Below are 20,743 nucleotides of genomic sequence, written 5' to 3' on the forward strand. Positions count from 1 at the left end.
CGAGTTTTGAACTCAGTGGGCCGCTGTTGACCAGCGCCAGCATGTTTTTAAATTATTTGAAACACGGCACATCCTCCGTCCTCTCAAAGAGCGAAGGACTCGTGTGCATGCGGAATACACTGTAGTGTATAAGGTAGAAGGCACGAATAATCTTCATGGAATAACCATATCGTTGGATTTTAATTCATCAAAACTTAGCTGTACATTTAATTTTTGCTCTGTAACGCGGATTGCGAAACAAAGAGAGAACATTAGTTCTGTTCAACGGATGTGCTTAACAGAACAATGAAAGGGCAAGTACTGTTGTTTTTCTTGGTCGTCTTTCCTCGTTTTGTGTTCGGCCAGGTCAGCTACTCTATCCCCGAGGAAATGGCGAAAGGCTCTTTAGTCGGTTATATAGCTCAGGATTTGGGTTTAGATGTTAAACGATTACAAGCCGGCAGGGCTCGTATCCACACCGGAGACAATGCAGAGTATCTTCAGCTTAACAAGGAAAAGGGACTACTCGTCATCAAAGAAAAAATAGACCGCGAGGCTCTCTGTGGCCAGACGACGCCTTGTGCTTTACATTTTCAAATTGCTTTAGAAAATCCAATAGAAATATTTCCCGTCACTGTAGTAATCACAGACATTAATGACAACGCTCCCGTATTTGAAAGGGAAGAGAGGCGCTTTGAAATCAGCGAGTCTGCAGTCGTCGGTTCTAAATTCATGCTAGAAAAAGCAATAGATCCAGATATAGGATTAAATGGTCTTCAGAGCTATACATTGAAGCCCAACGACAATTTTATACTTAAAATGAACAGTCAGTCTGATGGTGGTAAAAAGGTCGAGATGATTTTACAGAAGTCTCTAGACAGAGAGAAGCAGGAGTATGCATCATTGCTGTTAACAGCTGTTGATGGAGGAGAGCCTCAAAGGTCTGGGACTATGCAGATTCATATTACAGTGTTAGACGCTAATGATAACGCCCCTGTTTTTACACAAACCGTTTACAAAGCTGAAATCAAAGAGAACTCAGTCAACGGGACAGTCATTACCAAAGTGAGCGCCTCCGATGCAGATAAAGGCTCTAATGGGGAGGTTAGCTACGTAATTGGAAATAGCATGAGGGGCCTTTCAAATGTATTCGTCATTACGGAAGACGGGCATCTTGTACTAAATGCCCCTCTTGATTATGAAAAAGCCCAAAAGTATGAGATTTACGTAGAGGCAGTGGACAGAGGAGGACTGTCTGATTCGAGCAAAGTCATTATTGATGTAGGAGACATTAATGACAACAGTCCAGTTATAAAAATAATATCGTCGTCAATTTCAATAGGAGAAAATTCGCCTTCGGGCACAGTGGTAGCTGTAATGAGTGTTAATGATCCTGATTCCGACGTAAATGGTAAAGTCGAGTGTACGATTAATAAAAACACACCATTTGCAATTACTTCTACATCCAGTAATTTTTACAGCATTATAACAGACAGTGATTTAGACAGAGAGAGAGCCTCTGAGTATAATATAACTGTGACCTGCACTGATGAGGGAGTGCCCTCCCTCTCCAGCAGCGTCACTCTCACCTTACAGATCTCAGACGTTAATGATAACGCACCTGTCTTTGAGAGGAGCTCATATGAGGCCTACATTGTAGAAAACAACACACCAGGTCTCTCTATATTCACAGTCAAAGCCACCGACGCTGACTGGAACCAGAATGCCCGTGTTTCTTACATACTGGAGGACTCCTCCGTTAACGGAGTGCCAGTCTCCTCATATGTGTCCGTTAGTGCTGATAGTGGAGTCATCCATGCAGTGCGCTCTTTTGACTACGAGCAGATCAAAGATTTCCACTTCCGCGTAAGAGCACAGGATGGAGGCTCTCCTCCACTCAGCAGCAACGTGACTGTGAAAATAATGATCCAAGACCAGAACGACAACCCCCCTCAGGTTCTGTACCCAGTCCAGACTGGTGGCTCTCTGGTGGCTGAAATGGTGCCTCGTTCAGCAGATGTGGGCTATCTGGTGACGAAAGTGGTGGCTGTTGATGTGGACTCTGGACAGAATGCCTGGCTCTCCTATAAACTGCAGAAAGCCACAGACAGGGCGCTGTTTGAAGTGGGCTTACAGAATGGAGAAATCAGAACTATCCGCCAAGTCACTGATAAAGATGCTGTCAAACAAAGACTGACTGTTATAGTGGAGGACAACGGGCAGCCCTATCGTTCAGCTACAGTCGTTGTTAACGTGGCGGTGGCGGACAGCTTCCCTGAAGTGCTGTCGGAGTTCACTGAGTTGACACACGACAAGGAGTACAATGACAACCTGACTTTTTACTTAGTCTTGGCTCTGGCTGTAGTTTCCTTCCTCTTCATCACGTGTTTAGTGGTTATTATATCAGTCAAAATCTACAAGTGGAGACAGTCTCGCATCCTGTATCACTCCAACCTCCCTGTCATTCCATATTATCCACCACGTTACTCAGACACTTTGGGCACAGGGACTCTGCCACACGTGTACAATTACGAGGTGTGTAGGACGACTGACTCCAGAAAGAGTGACTGTAAGTTCGGCAGAGCTGGTAGTCAGAACGTGCTGATAATGGACCCCAGTTCTACAGGAACGATGCAGCGGATACAGAGTGAAAAGAGCATCCTGGATGAACCAGACTCTCCTCTAGAGGTTAGAATTAATATTACATCACAAACGACGCAATATAACTTGTTATTTTCGTTAGTCTTTTTTTCAGCACCTTGGAGAGCAACATGTATAAGTATATCATTTAGTTTACGTATTTAACGTGATTTGAGGCTCGTTTTCAACTTTTGTGGGATTTGTCTTGTATTTTAGACAGTTTTTATAAAACAAAAATGTTATACACAACATTTAAAATTGAGTGACTTTCTGGGTATTCACGCTTTTGTTATATGTCATCATTTCTCCTGTAATTTTGCTTTTTGAACTCAATGGGCCGCTGTTGCCTTCTTTGTTGCAGTTGTGGTATATTTTCTGCTGAGCCGCCTCTCCTTTTCGGTGTATTAGAGAAAAACGGCAGGACCGACCGCATTGTCTTCGTTTGTCAGGCGGATATGCACAAAGGCGACGCAAATTTTAACAATTTTCCTTCCGTTCTGAGGATTGTTTTTCTTCGTATTAATTGTGATTGTCTGTCTGCCATCCAAATGGATTTTTAGGAATCTTTCTTTTAATCTTAACGACCCACATACACAAAATGAGACGGCAAGTACAGCTGTTTATTTTACTTCTGGTTGTTTGTGATGCTTTCGGGCAGGTCAGTTACTCTGTTCCGGAGGAAATGGCGAAAGGTACCTTAGTTGGAAATATAGCTCTGGATTTAGGCTTAGATGTTAAAAGGCTAAAGCTGGGCAACGCTCGTGTTTATTCCGGTGATAGCAGAGAATACGTCGAGTTAAACGCCGAGAGAGGAGTCCTTCTAATCAGAGAGCGAATAGACAGAGAGGCGTTATGCGGTGACACGACGCCGTGCGCTGTGCATTTTCAGATTGTGTTAGAAAATCCTATGGAGTTTTACAGTGTTACAGTTGAAATAACAGATATTAATGATAATCCGCCAACGTTTGAAAAAAATGAAATTAAATTCATCATTAGTGAGTCTGCTGTTGTTGGGGCTATATTTGATTTAGAAAGAGCTGTCGATTTGGATGTGGGTACAAACACTCTCCAAAGTTATGTCCTCAAACCAAGCGATAATTTTATGCTTAAATTGCACAACCAAGCTGACGGCACAAAAAATGTTGAAATGGTCTTACAAAAGCCCTTGGACAGAGAGAAAAATGATTTCATTGCGTTAGTGTTGACCGCTGTAGATGGAGGAGAGCCACAGATGTCAGGAACAATGCAGATTTTTATCTCAGTGTTAGATGCCAATGACAACGCACCCGTTTTTACGCAGCAGGTATACAAAGGCACTGTATCCGAAAATGCTACAAAAGGCACAACTGTGACTTCTGTTCGTGCTTCAGATGCTGATCATGGATTGAATGGCAAAATAACATATTCAATCACAAATACTTTGGATGACGTCAGACATATGTTTGAAATAAACGATGAAAACGGTGAAGTTAAATTGATTGGGCGGTTGGATTATGAAAAGAAAAGACATTTCCAAATCAATGTACGGGCAAGGGATAACGGAGGACTCACTGATTCTTGCAAAGTTATTGTCGATGTCGTTGATATAAATGACAATGAACCAACGATTAAAATTATGTCTAAATCAACAATTATATCAGAGAGTGCAAAGCCCAACACAGTTGTTACAATGATTAACATTCAAGACCCAGACTCAGATGAATATGGTAAAGTTCAATGTTTTATAAGTGATAATATTCCTTTCGTGTTGAAATCCACATCTAGTAATTTCTATACCTTAGTAACAGACAGTGATTTAGACAGAGAGAGAGCCTCTGAGTATAACATCACTGTGACCTGCTCTGATGAGGGAGTGCCCTCCCTCTCCAGCAGCGTCACTCTCACCTTACAGATCTCAGACGTTAATGATAACGCACCTGTCTTTGAGAGGAGCTCATATGAGGCCTACATTGTAGAAAACAATACACCAAGTCTCTCTATATTCACAGTGAAAGCAACAGACGCTGACTGGAACCAGAACGCCCGTGTTTCTTACATACTGGAGGACTCCTCCGTTAACGGAGTGCCAGTCTCCTCGTATGTGTCCGTTAGTGCAGATAGTGGAGTCATCCATGCAGTGCGCTCTTTTGACTACGAGCAGATCAAAGATTTCCACTTCCGCGTAAGAGCGCAGGATGGAGGCTCTCCTCCACTCAGCAGCAACGTGACTGTGAAAGTAATGATCCGGGACCAGAACGACAACCCCCCTCAGGTTCTGTACCCAGTCCAGACTGGTGGCTCTCTGGTGGCTGAAATGGTGCCTCGTTCAGCAGATGTGGGCTATCTGGTGACTAAAGTGGTGGCTGTTGATGTGGACTCTGGACAGAATGCCTGGCTCTCCTATAAACTGCAGAAAGCCACAGACAGGGCGCTGTTTGAAGTGGGCTTACAGAATGGAGAAATCAGAACTATCCGCCAAGTCACTGATAAAGATGCTGTCAAACAAAGACTGACTGTTATAGTGGAGGACAACGGACAGCCCTCTCGTTCTGCTACAGTCGTTGTTAACGTGGCGGTGGCGGACAGCTTCCCTGAAGTGCTGTCGGAGTTCACTGAGTTGACCCACGACAAGGAGTACAATGACAACCTGACTTTTTACTTAGTCTTGGCTCTGGCTGTAGTTTCCTTCCTCTTCATCACGTGTTTAGTGGTTATTATATCAGTCAAAATCTACAGGTGGAGACAGTCTCGCATCCTGTATCACTCCAACCTGCCTGTCATTCCATATTATCCACCACGTTACTCAGACACTTTGGGGACAGGGACTCTTCCACATGTGTACAACTACGAGGTGTGCAGGACGACTGACTCCAGAAAGAGTGACTGTAAGTTCGGCAGAGCTGGTAGTCAGAACGTGCTGATAATGGACCCCAGTTCTACAGGAACGATGCAGCGGATACAGAGTGAAAAGAGCATCCTGGATGAACCAGACTCTCCTCTGGAGGTTGGTTATTTTAGTTTCATTTCCGTAGCAAATGCAGGCCCGTTTTAATATGTAACGTGGTTGTGATTCTTTTTCCGTCTTCAGTCAGAACCATGGATAGAGATTACCTTTGTAACTTATTTCATAGATTTAACCTAAGGAGATTTTCGTTTTCATTTAAATTGTTTGTTGTTGTTTTTTATTTTGTTTGTTTGTTTTTAATGTCCAGCCTTTATATTGTTTCTAGTTCTCGGTATTGATTGTAATTTCAGGTATACAGAGTTTTATTGATGGAAACATATTATTCTCGCCTATTCTCACTCTAGGTTCAAAACATCTTTCAGTATTTGAAAACATTCTCATTTCTATCTCAATCACCTGTTCAAAATAGGCTCGCTCATTGCTCTTTCTTATTTAATGGAGATGGATTTCCTCATTCTAAGTTTTTTTTTTATCGTATTAAAATCAGTCCTTATAGAGCAATTTCATTTCTACCTAAACATTACTCTTCAGTTTTCATGAGTAATTCTTATGTATTTTTTACTTTGAACTCAGAGGGACGCTGTTGACCAGGATGTATCAGTTCGTCGCTGATGTGTAGTAGTACCTCCCATCATCTCCTTCTATTTTGTCGAGAAGCACAGCTCAGAGATTCAATAAAAAACCGTTTGTGGGAATGTAACCGAACGCAGATACATAAACCTTGGGCTTTCTGTTACGGATTTCTGTTCAGTTAACGTGAACCGGGACAAAGGGTTTACATATGGATATTTTGATGATGGCAGGAGTAACAGCGAGACGGCAAGTACTATTGTTCATTTCGGTCCTCTCCCTCAGTGCAGCTGTCGGACAGGTCAGCTACTCTATTCCTGAGGAAATGGCGAAAGGCTCTTTCGTTGGTAACATAGCTCAGGATTTAGGTTTAGACATCCAAAGACTGAAATCCGGCAGGGCTCGGGTTTTTACTCGAGACAACACAGCTTACATCGAGCTAAACAGCGAAAGGGGAATTCTCCTACTTAAAGAAAGGATAGACAGGGAGGCGCTGTGTGGACAAATGACGCCTTGCGCTTTACATTTTCAGATTTTATTAGAAAATCCGATGGAATTTTATAGTGTCACTGTTGAAATCACAGATATAAATGACAATCCTCCGACTTTCATCACGAACGAGGCACATTTTAATATAAGCGAATCTGCGCTGAGTGGCACAGCATTCGTTTTAGATCGGGCGACCGATCTTGATGTGGGCGAAAATAGTTTAAAAGCATATGCTCTTAAACCAAGTGATATATTTTCTCTGAAAATAAATAATCAGGGACAGGGTAGTAAAAACGTGGAGATGGTTCTGAATGCACCGCTGGACAGAGAGAAAAATGAACACCTACGTTTGGTTCTGACGGCGGTGGATGGTGGCGAGCCGCGGATGACGGGAACGATGCAGATTCACATTAATGTTTTAGACGCTAATGACAATGCTCCCGTTTTTACACAGCCCGTTTATAAAGCATTTATAAAGGAAAATGCACCAGTCGGAACTGTTGTAGGGACAGTTACTGCAACTGATGCAGATGACGGGTCTAATGGTAGAATAACTTATTCAATTTCAGCTATGCTAGATCATGCCTATGGTATTTTTGAAATCAATAAAAGAAGCGGTGAAGTCACTTTGATTGGAAAGGTTGACTATGAGAAAACCAGAACTTTTCAGATTAATATTCGAGCGAGTGATGACGGAGGTTTAAGTGGTTCATGCAAATTAATAGCTGATGTAATAGACACGAATGACAACCGCCCCGACATTCATATCATGTCTAAATCAAATGTTATATCAGAAGATGCGAAGCCTAACACCGTTGTAACAATGATAAATGTAGAAGATGCAGATTCATCTGAAAATGGAAAAGTGCAATGCGACATCAATGACAGTAATAGTTTCATATTGAAGTCAGTTTCAGAAAAATTCTATAGTTTGATGACAGACAGTGATTTAGACAGAGAGAGAGCCTCTGAGTACAACATCACTGTGACCTGCTCTGATGAGGGAGTGCCCTCCCTCTCCAGCAGTGTCACTCTCACCTTACAGATCTCAGACGTTAATGATAACGCACCTGTCTTTGAGAGGAGCTCATATGAGGCCTACATTGTAGAAAACAACACACCAGGTCTCTCTATATTCACAGTCAAAGCCACCGACGCTGACTGGAACCAGAATGCCCGTGTTTCTTACATACTGGAGGACTCCTCCGTTAACGGAGTGCCAGTCTCCTCATATGTGTCCGTTAGTGCTGATAATGGAGTCATCCATGCAGTGCGCTCTTTTGACTACGAGCAGATCAAAGATTTCCACTTCCGCGTAAGAGCGCAGGATGGAGGCTCTCCTCCACTCAGCAGCAACGTGACTGTGAAAGTAATGATCCGGGACCAGAACGACAACCCCCCTCAGGTTCTGTACCCAGTCCAGACTGGTGGCTCTCTGGTGGCTGAAATGGTGCCTCGTTCAGCAGATGTGGGTTATCTGGTGACTAAAGTGGTGGCTGTTGATGTGGACTCTGGACAGAATGCCTGGCTCTCCTATAAACTGCAGAAAGCCACAGACAGGGCGCTGTTTGAAGTGGGCTTACAGAATGGAGAAATCAGAACTATCCGCCAAGTCACTGATAAAGATGCTGTCAAACAAAGACTGACCGTTATAGTGGAGGACAACGGGCAGCCCTCTCGTTCAGCTACAGTCGTTGTTAACGTGGCGGTGGCGGACAGCTTCCCTGAAGTGCTGTCGGAGTTCACTGAGTTGACACACGACAAGGAGTACAATGACAACCTGACTTTTTACTTAGTCTTGGCTCTGGCTGTAGTTTCCTTCCTCTTCATCACGTGTTTAGTGGTTATTATATCAGTCAAAATCTACAGGTGGAGACAGTCTCGCATCCTGTATCACTCCAACCTCCCTGTCATTCCATATTATCCACCACGTTACTCAGACACTTTGGGGACAGGGACTCTGCCCCATGTGTACAATTACGAGGTGTGCAGGACGACTGACTCCAGAAAGAGTGACTGTAAGTTCGGCAGAGCTGGTAGTCAGAACGTGCTGATAATGGACCCCAGTTCTACAGGAACAATGCAGCGGATACAGAGTGAAAAGAGCATCCTGGATGAACCAGACTCTCCTCTGGAGGTTAGAATTTTCCAACCATTCAAAATTAATGTTAAGAAGTTAATGCTTGACATCTTATTTTCAGCACCTCGGACAGCGACATGATCTTTTTTTCATAAAATAATTTACATTTCAAATTATTTAAATGATTATTTCATGCAACCAATACAGCTCGGGGAATTCCCTTCACACAATCATGTATTTCAAATATCTGAATTACTTTGAGTAATATTTTTGAAACGTAAACTCTTTGAATGCTTCCCATATACTAAACGATTAGTTTTCATCTTTAGTATATACATATGATATTTCATGTTGAACATTTAAAATGCAATGATAGTTCATGAACTCAAAGTGCCGCTGTTGCCCAGTCTGTGTCAGATTTAACGCAGACATTTGTACCTCCCATCATGGCTTTATTTTAGAGAGAGAAAGAGGGAGAAGCAGCCCTCGTCGTCTACAGTTTACTGGACACAGGACGTCGTATCTCTTCTATATTTTGGGAATATGGTTTAAAATCAGCTTTAACCTCTTCATTTGGGATAAAAAAAAATCATCGCATCCATACATGCTTGTCATCGGGATATCGTCAGAGAGAACAATGGGAGGGCAAGTACTGTTGTTTTTCTCGGTCTTCTCTCTCAGCTCGGTACTCGGACAGGTCAGCTACTCTATTCCTGAAGAAATGTCGAAAGGCTCTCTAGTTGGAAACATGGCAAAAGATTTCGGCTTAGATGTTAGACGATTAAAATCGGGTAAAGCTCGTATTTTCTCCCCTGACACCGATGATTATATTGAGCTGAATAACGATAGAGGAGTCCTCCTCATCAAGAATAGGATCGACAGAGAGGCGCTCTGTGGGCAAACAACGCCTTGCGCTTTGCATTTTCAAATTATACTAGAAAATCCAATGGAATTTTACAGTGTGACAGTTGAGATAACAGATATTAACGATAACCCGCCGTCCTTTGAAAAGAATGACGTCAAATTTAAAATTAGCGAATCCGCCCTCCGTGGGGCTAAATTCATTTTAGATCGTGCTGTCGACCCTGATGTAGGCTTAAATGGACTGCAAACCTATGAACTTGAACCGTCAGAGAATTTTGTGGTTAAATTGCATGACCAAGCAGATGAGACAAAAAACGTTGAAATGATCTTAGACAAACCGCTTGACAGGGAAAAACATGAATATTTGTCTCTGATACTGACGGCGCTGGATGGGGGAGAGCCGCAGATGACAGGAACAATGCAGATTCTAATCACTGTTTTAGATGCTAATGACAATTCTCCTGTCTTTACGCAGCCAATTTATAAAGCTTCGATAAGAGAAAATTCGGCAGTCGGAACTACTGTAATGAGAGTTACAGCAACAGATGCGGATCATGGGTCTAACGGTAGAATAACTTATTCAATTTCCAGTATATTAGACAATGCCCGTGGTTTATTTGAAGTAAACGGTGAAAGTGGTGAAATTCGGCTTATAGGAAATGTTGACTATGAAAAAGCTCGAACATTTCAGATAAACATTCGTGCAAGTGATGACGGAGGACTAGTTGACTCGTGTAAAGTGAAGATTGACGTGATTGATATGAATGACAATAAACCTGATATTCATATCATGTCTAAATCGAATGTAATAACAGAAGACGCAAAGCCCGGTACTACGGTCACAATGATTCATGCTAAGGATGCAGATTCAGGTGAAAATGGAAAGGTCCAGTGCACAATGAATGAAAATATTCCTTTTGTGATGAAGTCTACAACCAGTGATTTCTATAGTTTGATGACAGACAGTGATTTAGACAGAGAGAGAGCCTCTGAGTATAACATCACCGTGACCTGCTCTGATGAGGGAGTGCCCTCCCTCTCCAGCAGCGTCACTCTCACCTTACAGATCTCAGACGTTAATGATAACGCACCTGTCTTTGAGAGGAGCTCATATGAGGCCTACATTGTAGAAAACAACACACCAGGTCTCTCTATATTCACAGTCAAAGCCACAGACGCTGACTGGAACCAGAATGCCCGTGTTTCTTACATACTGGAGGACTCCTCCGTTAACGGAGTGCCAGTCTCCTCATATGTGTCCGTTAGTGCTGATAGTGGAGTCATCCATGCAGTGCGCTCTTTTGACTACGAGCAGATCAAAGATTTCCACTTCCGCGTAAGAGCGCAGGATGGAGGCTCTCCTCCACTCAGCAGCAACGTGACTGTGAAAGTAATGATCCGGGACCAGAACGACAACCCCCCTCAGGTTCTGTACCCAGTCCAGACTGGTGGCTCTCTGGTGGCTGAAATGGTGCCTCGTTCAGCAGATGTGGGCTATCTGGTGACTAAAGTGGTGGCTGTTGATGTGGACTCTGGACAGAATGCCTGGCTCTCCTATAAACTGCAGAAAGCCACAGACAGGGCGCTGTTTGAAGTGGGCTTACAGAATGGAGAAATCAGAACTATCCGCCAAGTCACTGATAAAGATGCTGTCAAACAAAGACTGACTGTTATAGTGGAGGACAACGGGCAGCCCTCTCGTTCAGCTACAGTCGTTGTTAACGTGGCGGTGGCGGACAGCTTCCCTGAAGTGCTGTCGGAGTTCACTGAGTTGACACACGACAAGGAGTACAATGACAACCTGACTTTTTACTTAGTCTTGGCTCTGGCTGTAGTTTCCTTCCTCTTCATCACGTGTTTAGTGGTTATTATATCAGTCAAAATCTACAGGTGGAGACAGTCTCGCATCCTGTATCACTCCAACCTCCCTGTCATTCCATATTATCCACCACGTTACTCAGACACTTTGGGGACAGGGACTCTGCCACATGTGTACAATTACGAGGTGTGCAGGACGACTGACTCCAGAAAGAGTGACTGTAAGTTCGGCAGAGCTGGTAGTCAGAACGTGCTGATAATGGACCCCAGTTCTACAGGAACAATGCAGCGGATACAGAGTGAAAAGAGCATCCTGGATGAACCAGACTCTCCTCTAGAGGTTAGAATTATTATTACAATACTTTATATAATGTCCAGTACCTTGGACAGAGACACAACATCCGTCTGTCTGTCTGTCTGTCTATCTATCTATCTATCTATCTATCTATCTATCTATCTATCTATCTATCTATCTATCTATCTATCTATCTATCTATCTATTTCTGCATTTCCCTTTTATGTCCCTAAGTGCCGCTGTTGGTTAGTATCACTAAAATCAGAGCTTTTTTTCTAGTCGAGGTCCTCCCTCGCCATTCTGTTGCTTTATTCGGAGCTAGACTGACAAACCACACTCCCCGTACTCAGTTGTTAACTTGTGACCAAATATTTGGTCCGTTTTCCTCATTCAGATATTGTGAACAATTTCGTTACTATGGGTGTTTTTTGTTATTTCGCCGAAAAGAAAATTGTTTCATTGTTGCCGCTGCTTGTCTGCATCTGCGTCGCAGAAATGGCTGTCGGTCAGGTCCGTTATTCTATACCAGAGGAGATGGCGACGGGCTCTGTTGTCGGGAATATAATTCAAGATCTAGGTTTGGATATTAAGCGATTGAAATCTGGGCGTGCTAGGATATTTACCGAGGACGACAGTGAGTACATTGGTCTGAATTCAGAAAAAGGGACTTTAGTAGTGGCTAAAAGGATAGACAGGGAAGAATTATGCAAGCAAGTGTCTCCGTGCTCTCTTCATTTCCAAATAATCCTTGAAAATCCAATGGAGCTACACAGAATCGATGTAGAGATTTTAGATATCAATGACAACGCTCCGTATTTTTCCAAGAAGGAATACAATTTCCAGGTTATTGAATCTGCCTCACCGGGGGCTCGTTATTCCTTAGAGAGTGCCAGTGACCCCGATGTAGCAATGAACACCATTCAAACGTACAAACTCAACCCTTCAGATAATTTCAAACTGAACGTTGTATCTCTTCCCGATGGTACAAAATATATTGAAATGGTTCTTCACACATCGCTTGATAGAGAAAAACAAGAAGAGCATAAATTAACTCTGACAGCATTTGATGGAGGTAATCCTCAGAAATCGGGTTCAGTCAAAATAAACGTCATTGTTCTGGATGCTAACGACAATGCGCCAGTATTCAGCCAGTCCGTTTACAGGGTTACCGTTCCTGAAAACGCACCGAAGGGCGCCGTTATTTTAAGAGTCAGTGCCTCTGATAATGATAAGGGAACAAATGAAGAGATAACATTTTCGTTCTCACAGCATACCAGCAGTGCATCTTCCCTGTTTATTATAGACCCCCACAGCGGAGAAATAAGTGTAACTGGTGTTTTAGATTATGAAAAAGCTAAACATTATGAAATAAACATTGAAGCCACGGACAAAGGGGGCCTTACAGACACAAGCAAGGTGCTAATTGAAGTGACCGACCTAAATGATAATGCCCCTATAATTAGCATCATTTCCCTCTCCAATGCAATACCAGAAGATTCCCCTCTAAATACCGTCATAGCAATGATCAATATTAAAGATTTGGACTCGGGTAAAAATAGTCATGTTAGGTGTTATATTAGCCAAGATTTGCCTTTCAAAATCAAGTCCTCCGCACCTAATTTCTATAGTCTGATATCTGACGATATTTTGGATCGTGAAACAGTACCAGAATATAATATAACTATTACAGCAGTAGATGAGGGTTCCCCGCCTTTTTCCACAAACAAGAGTATTAATTTAAGAATATCGGACGTAAATGACCACGCACCAACGTTCCCGCAACAGTTTTTGACCGCTTTCGTCAATGAAAATAATTCACCTGGTATGTCACTCCTCACCGTCAAAGCCAGCGACATGGACTATGGAAGCAATGCGCGCATTTCGTATTTTCTTGAGGATAGTCAGCTGAATGGGATGTCAGCTTCTGCTTATTTTTCAGTGAATGTAGAGCGGGGGGAGATAGTTGCTGTGCGCTCCTTCGACTATGAGCAAACAAAAGAGTTCCATATTCGCGTAAAAGCGCAAGATGGAGGCTCTCCTCCACTCAGCAGCAACGTGACTGTGAAAATAATGATCCAGGACCAAAACGACAACTCCCCTCAGGTTCTGTACCCAGTCCAGACTGGTGGCTCTCTGGTGGCTGAAATGGTGCCTCGTTCAGCAGATGTGGGCTATCTGGTGACTAAAGTGGTGGCTGTTGATGTGGACTCTGGACAGAATGCCTGGCTCTCCTATAAACTGCAGAAAGCCACAGACAGGGCGCTGTTTGAAGTGGGCTTACAGAATGGAGAAATCAGAACTATCCGCCAAGTCACTGATAAAGATGCTGTAAAGCAAAGACTGACTGTTATAGTGGAGGACAACGGGCAGCCCTCTCGTTCTGCTACAGTCATTGTTAACGTGGCGGTGGCGGACAGCTTCCCTGAAGTGCTGTCGGAGTTCACTGAGTTGACGCACGACAAGGAGTACAATGACAACCTGACTTTTTACTTAGTCTTGGCTCTGGCTGTAGTTTCCTTCCTCTTCATCACGTGTTTAGTAGTTATTATATCAGTCAGAATCTACAGGTGGAGACGCGAGAGGTTGTTTTATAAATCCAGCGGGAATCTTCCTGTTATTCCATACTATCCTCCCCTTTACGCAGACGTAAGCGGCACCGGTACGCTGAAGCAGGGGTTCAGTTATGAGGTCTATGGTACTACTGACTCTCGAATGAGTGATGTGAAGAACTCCCGACCCTTCAGCCAAAGCACTATGAGTATTGACCAAAGTGCTACCAGGACAGTTCAAAGGCATAAAACCGAGTCAGAGAATATACCCACGGAGGTGAGGTCATAAATTCCTGAAAATCTATATTCACACACACACACACACACACACACACACACACACACACACACACACACACACACACACACACACACACATATATATATATATATATATATATATATATATATATACACACACACACACACACACACACACACACACACACACACACACACACACATTAGTTAGGTCACTGATCAGTCATTATTTTTATTATCTCATACTGTATTTATATCATCAAGTCTACTCAGTTTCAGTCCTTACTGTTCCAAAAGTAGTCTGCAGGTATCTATCTAAGTTAAGATTATAGACAGTTGTTCAGGGGTATAAAAATTAAAAAATGCAATAGGATGGTTCAGAAAATGTGAATTTAAAACTATACTGAATAAATTAGTTCATTAGTTCCCACCACAACTTACTATTTAGACATGCTTAACGGTGGATTTTTTTTTTCTTTTCTTTTTTTTCTTGACTGGTATAGTCTACAAGCCTAACAGATACTTTTCAGTTATTTTGAAAATGAATCAGCATTTTTTGTTACTGCACATTCTCTTATGCTGATTCATGCTCGGTACAAAGGGTGAACTTTTGTCTTTGCTTTATGACACTACAGTCATCTTATTGAATTAGTATTTCCATCTTGTTTTCATTGTTTCTTTATCATATTAATTATTTGTTAAATTTGTCATATAGTAGTGCTGGCAAATGTTTGCCTCATCTTGCAGTGAAACTTGATGTTATGTGCTGACGAAACACATAACAATGTGCTTTCCATGTTGAGACCTCTTACTCTGAAAAATGCAAAGAGGAGTTATAATGTGCTGTATGGCTATCAGAGATAGTCTTCTTACTATCTTGCCATAGTAAAATAAAAATAATTCAGGGCTTCATCCCTGCTAAAGCTTTGCTACAGATTGCTCTCACTGCGAAAAACACAACCATGCAGTGGACTACTTTTCAGTGACCTAGTTCCCTTCATAACAGTTTACAGGCGTGGGTTTTGGGCTGCACATGTTACAGCAGCAGTTGTGGTTGCAATACAAAAGCCAGGGTGGAATTCCTCTTGAATATAACAAAGTTAGTTCATTCAATTCAATAAATATGATCAAAGAATGATACAGTGTTTTGGGGTTTAACTGTTTAAAATGTACTGCAGGTGTAAAGGGAACAGTCACAATTTATCCTAAGGAGGTTGAGAGGAGATGGAGAGAAAGAGAGAGGCAGGAGGGGGAAGGGAAGAAGCACGTGGTAACCGGCACAGTCTCATCATCCTCTGTGCAGCATTTGTGTTTGTGAAGCACAGCAGCCATTTTGGTCTGCAGCCCTCTTTGTCTGCTGTAAAAAGGTGAAAATAGAAAACTGAAACTATTATGTCAGGCTACATTTAAGTGCACTGTAAGTAACACAGACAGAGAGACTGAAGTATGTAGAAAAAATAAGTAGAAAACCAGCAAAACCATAAAGCTAGAGATAAATGTTGTATAACAAACAACTAGAGGCTGAATCTGACTGAACAACAAATGCAGTTACACAGGACAACTGAACTAAATTATATTGAAATCTAATTAATCTGTAATTAATTATTCAGTATCTTGTGAGCATTACATAGCAACTGAGTGGATTTTCTTCTTTCCACATCATCCTCTGTAAGTTTTTTTTTTTTTAATATGAAAGCTCTGTGCTGTTTTGGCACAAATAACCCTGTTATTATTGCAGCGCCTGTCATGAGAAAAATAATAACTGACTTTTCTTTTTTCCACATTTGGTGAAAATTAGACTTCACTTTAGATGTAAGGTTCATAGTGCTTTTTTTTAAATATTCTGGTTATTGCATGAGTGGTGACTTACTATTGGAATAACGTAATTAAAGATAATCCTTCAGCAGTTCTGTTTGTTTCATGTTCTCCACTTTTGAATGAAAGTTGTGGATCTTTATTGTCTGGTGTCTATAGTCTGTTTTGTTTTAAATATATATTGTTATTTATATATACTTATATCTTGAGGTCAGGGTTTGTGCATATAAAAATCCAAGTTCAAAAATCTCAAACCATGAGGTTAATTGTGTTAACCCACATACCCTCTGGAAGCAGTCTGCCATTATTATACGCCTACATCTGTGTCTGCTTTACCTGTTTTTAACTGTCTTTACTCCATTATGTCTTTCCTGTTTATGCTGGTGGCATTTTTTACTGAGTGCCATAAATTCTTTTGTCTCCTTAGGGGTCAAAGCTCACAGAAATGTCTTTGCAACCACTTAAATCATTCAACGAGTTTTATACCATTTACTAAATCCGTATGTTCTTTTATCCTTCTCCTTTTTAAGAACCCTCCCTTGAAGCTGCCATCAGCCACTTTAGAACCTTCAAACCTACACAAACCCTTGGTTATTACTTTGTTAAACTTCCTACTAGCCACAAAACTTTAATCACATGCAGAAGCTCTTGGTTCCCACAGATCTAAACTGTTTCTATGTGTCCTGACTTCCTTGCCAGGCTGTCTGGTGAGCAGCTGTGTGCTCATGTTTATGCCTCTGGGGGCTATCAACACATTGTGTGTTGTCTTTGAAGATGAGGATGTATATATTTAAGTCCCCTGTTGTATTTTTTTTACAGTATTGGCCAGATAGCTGAGATATTGGGGACTTATAAGTATGTCATAATATCCTTTGGGCAGACAGTGTAATATATTGAACATGATACTAACAGGGAAAAGATAAAAGCTACAGATCTCTCAAAAATAACGCTTAAAAAACCCAGTGTGGTCTGTCCCTGTGGGAGAGTTCATTTATTGCTTCATGGAAGTATACACCTTTAAAATTTGCAGTATATGGGTAAGAAATTTGAGAAAATATATTAAAAAGCAAGCACACATAAAGTGTACATATATTTATTTTAACCATTCAAATTTAATTATTAACTTAAGTTAAAGTGGTGTGAAATTGTAGCTGGACGCCACTCTTTATCAGTTATTCTGTCTACAGCACTCTTTCATTTTCCTCCTGATCTCGTTTTCTGCATCCCTCCCCTCCCCCTCTCCAGCTGCACCACTCTGCTGCAGAGAGAGGAAAAAAAGACACACAGAGAAAGGGAGAGGAAGATTGCTAAATGTAGGACATTTTGTCCAGTCTATAAAAAGGAATAACAAACCATTGGGTGTCTTTTCATCTCTGTGTTTGGCTGCTATGTTTGTGACAAGAAGAAAAATCTCTTTTGTCCCACTTTTCTGCCAATTGCCAAGAGATTTGTTTGTACCCAGCAGTCTATAAATGTCTGCTTTATCTGAACATGTTATGAGTGTGAATGTGCACGTGTGTGAGAGCATCATTTCCCATCTCCTCTTCTGCTGGCTATTCATCCTCCATATTGTTTTTTCTAGCTCCTTTTTTTGCTATCCCTGTTAGGCTGCAGGAAGCAGGGTGGGATGCAAGTAAAGGAGGTGGGATGTGTTACCATAGCAACAAGCTGACTCGCGGGCAGGACTGTACCATTTTTTATGATGCCACAGGGGTTCAGCAGCAGATGTACCCTCTGGTACTTACTGGCTTTTTAGATTTGTGGCTAGAATGAGGAAAGGAAACACCCCTGTTATGGGAAAATAGGTGCAGCATCCTCAGACCTTGGGTGGCTAATGATGGAGAAAGGGGAGGGAGATTGGGCTGTCATGGCTGTTTGTGATATTTTTTCTAATCTGTGCTACCCTGTGTGTTTTCTCACAACCCGTTTCAGCAAAATGTTGTCTCTGATGACTGTAATTCAATTGTGAATGACCCACTGAATGACCTGATTTCTATTTTATTTTTTTTGTATGGCTTTTTAAAAGGAACAACAGCATTTTGGTGTCCTTTTGTCATTTCTTTGTGCACTGGCTGAGCTGTTTTGTGTTTCTAAGCAACACTGATCATGTATTACTTCCTGAAATGTGTTCATATGCATAAATGGCAAGGTTATATAATGTACAGTTTAATGTATAATCCCAGTGTAATGAAAAGCAGTTTATGCTTTGCTTTGTCTTAGAAGCTCAGAGCTCCCCCACTAAGATACTCATCACACATGTCAGATGTGACAAACATGGGGCACAGTGCAAAGAATCTCATTAATATGGCATGGATTTAGCTCGCCATCGCCTTGAGGCCCTCTGCTGTTGTTATGGGGGTAGTGGCAGTTTTTCCACCAGTGCAGTGGTGTGATTTGATTCCTTTGACCTATTATCCCTCAGTAATGATCACACTGGTGTTCCTATTTGGGCTAAAATGGTTGTTGTAGTATCCAAGCATGTATGTGCTTCTGTTGAAAGAGGTTAGCTGATTGTTTTACCTGTAAATTGTTTCATGAATACTGATCAAAATGGATATTTTAGCTAAAACTGCTGTGACAATGGTCTGTTTACTGTTATTACATATCCAACAGAGATTATTTTTATGTTATATCACCTGATTTATTTTCTGTTTTTTACAATAGTATCATCTGTTTTGGTTTTGATTTTTGTTAAACTAACAATATATATATACTTTAAGATTGTATCTGTGAATATCCCTTCTCTCTCCTTCACTTTCATACTCACATTGGATCTTTTTATTAATACATACTTCAGACTCTGAGTATTAGATTGATACCATGTTCCAGTCTTTTATCATTTAAGGTTACAGCCTCCTTAATGCTTAATACTGTTTGAAAATACGGCACTTATTTTTATACATTTTTAAGATGGTATGAGGAAAACTTGTATCATGCTTTGTATTTGTTTTCTTTTTTCTGTCTTTTGATGTTTGGTACAGTACATTGTGATGAGCATTTAATCATATCATTACTTCCCGTGTAGAAATTTAATAGTTTGTGCACACACAGAGCAGATAACACAGTCTATCTGAATAAATAGTTATTACACTGTTATTCACTGCACATCATTATAACACCAGTTTATAGTTAGTTAGTTAGTACGATTAGTACTTTATGACTCACCACACAATCTTTTCACCCTGTTTTTTTTGTTTTTTTTGTTTTTTTTGTTTTTTTTGTTTTTTTTTTTGTAATGGTAAGTATGCTGGTTACCGTTCTCCCCACAGCCAAACTCTGGATAAAGACACCAGTCTAACTGATATCTTGTCTCTCTTGTTTTTCTCTTTCATGTTTTCTTTCCACTCATTGCGCTGCGCTGTTCCTGTTTCCTACCTCAATCCTGTCAAATCATGACTCACCAAATAAGGTAAGAAATATTTTTTATTCTTCTTGTACACTATTGCCATCAAAGACATACATCAGTGCAAATTATTCTGATTAAACAAGCAGGACAGAGTACTGATGCACTCACACAGGCACATCTTTTCAATCACATACAAAAACAGACTTTAAACACAAAATGTAACAATAACTTATTTTGCTGCAGTGTCCAAACACCACATAAGCAGATAATCATTCTTTGTTTGTTTGTTTTTGGGGGTTTTTACAAGCAACACATCTCTTTGCATACCTCACAAAACATTTACCTCCACTGATTCAATCAGGCATCCATGGATGTGGCTTTTGTGACATCTGAGCACGTGTGACGGTGTGACTGGTTTATTGCTTAAGTAGGTTATCAATAAAACATAATTTGATTGTTGACTGGGGCAAACACTTAATTACATTAATACGCTCATAATTTAAGATCTCACTATAGATTAGTAAGCCATCAGCTCCGTTATAGATTTTAAAGGCCTCAAAGTGTTTTACATTTAAATAGGATATTTGTGTAAGCTCAGTATCTCTCACTGTAAACAAGTTAATTTGGTTTAAGGAATGTATTAGCAGGGAAGACCAGCTGCTACAGATCTCATGCCAGAATGAAGGTGCACGGATTATGCTGTCCAGTACCAAGAACTTTAGTTACTGGATTGATACTCTGGACCATCAACCACTATATAAATAAGAAACCATTGCATCATAGTGATTAAATAGGATATTGCAATCCAAATGATGAAGTATAGCTCAAGTAATAGGACAATAACCTACTAATGATAGCAATGTCTGTCTGTTTAGAATGATCAATTATCACTAGCTTGTTTTCAGTATTCTATTACCAGAAATTCACTCAAACTTAGTTAGGAGATATCAAAATAAAGATCAATAAACTGTTCTGCTGATTCAGCGCCTGGAGTGGGTGTATTGGATTTTATTTCATGAGGTGTCCTGTTTATGTTGCATTACACAGATAGGTATGGCTTTTATCAAGCCTGCCTTATCCTCCTAGGACCTGG

At 41.1% G+C, this 20,743-nt stretch overlaps 2 protein-coding genes across 38 annotated transcripts in view; both read left to right on the forward strand.

The window, feature by feature from the left end:
* LOC105940793 (protocadherin gamma-C5) overlaps positions 1 to 20,743 on the forward strand; it is a 315,331-nt gene that overhangs the window by 244,470 nt on the left and 50,118 nt on the right. Inside the window, exon 1 of one of the 37 annotated variants that reach the window (XM_076873916.1) lies at positions 3,218 to 5,602. The exons of 30 other annotated variants lie outside the window; for them this stretch is intronic. In XM_076873916.1, coding sequence (XP_076730031.1) covers positions 3,218 to 5,602 — 2,385 coding nt within the window. Of the gene's footprint in view, positions 1 to 3,217; positions 5,603 to 6,034; positions 8,760 to 9,167; positions 11,725 to 20,743 lie in introns of those variants that run through there. 6 more of the 37 variants (XM_076873861.1, XM_076873943.1, XM_076873830.1 and 3 more) reach the window with 6 other exon arrangements.
* On the forward strand, positions 50 to 2,785 carry LOC143412633 (protocadherin beta-16-like). The gene has a single exon (XM_076873994.1). It carries the CDS (start codon positions 286 to 288, stop codon positions 2,782 to 2,784), a length of 2,499 nt encoding a protein of 832 aa, XP_076730109.1. The 5' UTR covers positions 50 to 285; the 3' UTR covers position 2,785.

The sequence above is a fragment of the Maylandia zebra genome, linkage group LG2, assembly GCF_041146795.1.
Source record: "Maylandia zebra isolate NMK-2024a linkage group LG2, Mzebra_GT3a, whole genome shotgun sequence".
In the NCBI taxonomy this organism is placed as follows: domain Eukaryota; kingdom Metazoa; phylum Chordata; class Actinopteri; order Cichliformes; family Cichlidae; genus Maylandia; species Maylandia zebra.

What these genes read in the sequence shown, in the direction of transcription:
- LOC143412633 (XM_076873994.1), top strand. Translation starts at nt 286, where the DNA reads ATGAAAGGGCAAGTACTGTTGTTTTTCTTGGTCGTCTTTCCTCGTTTT.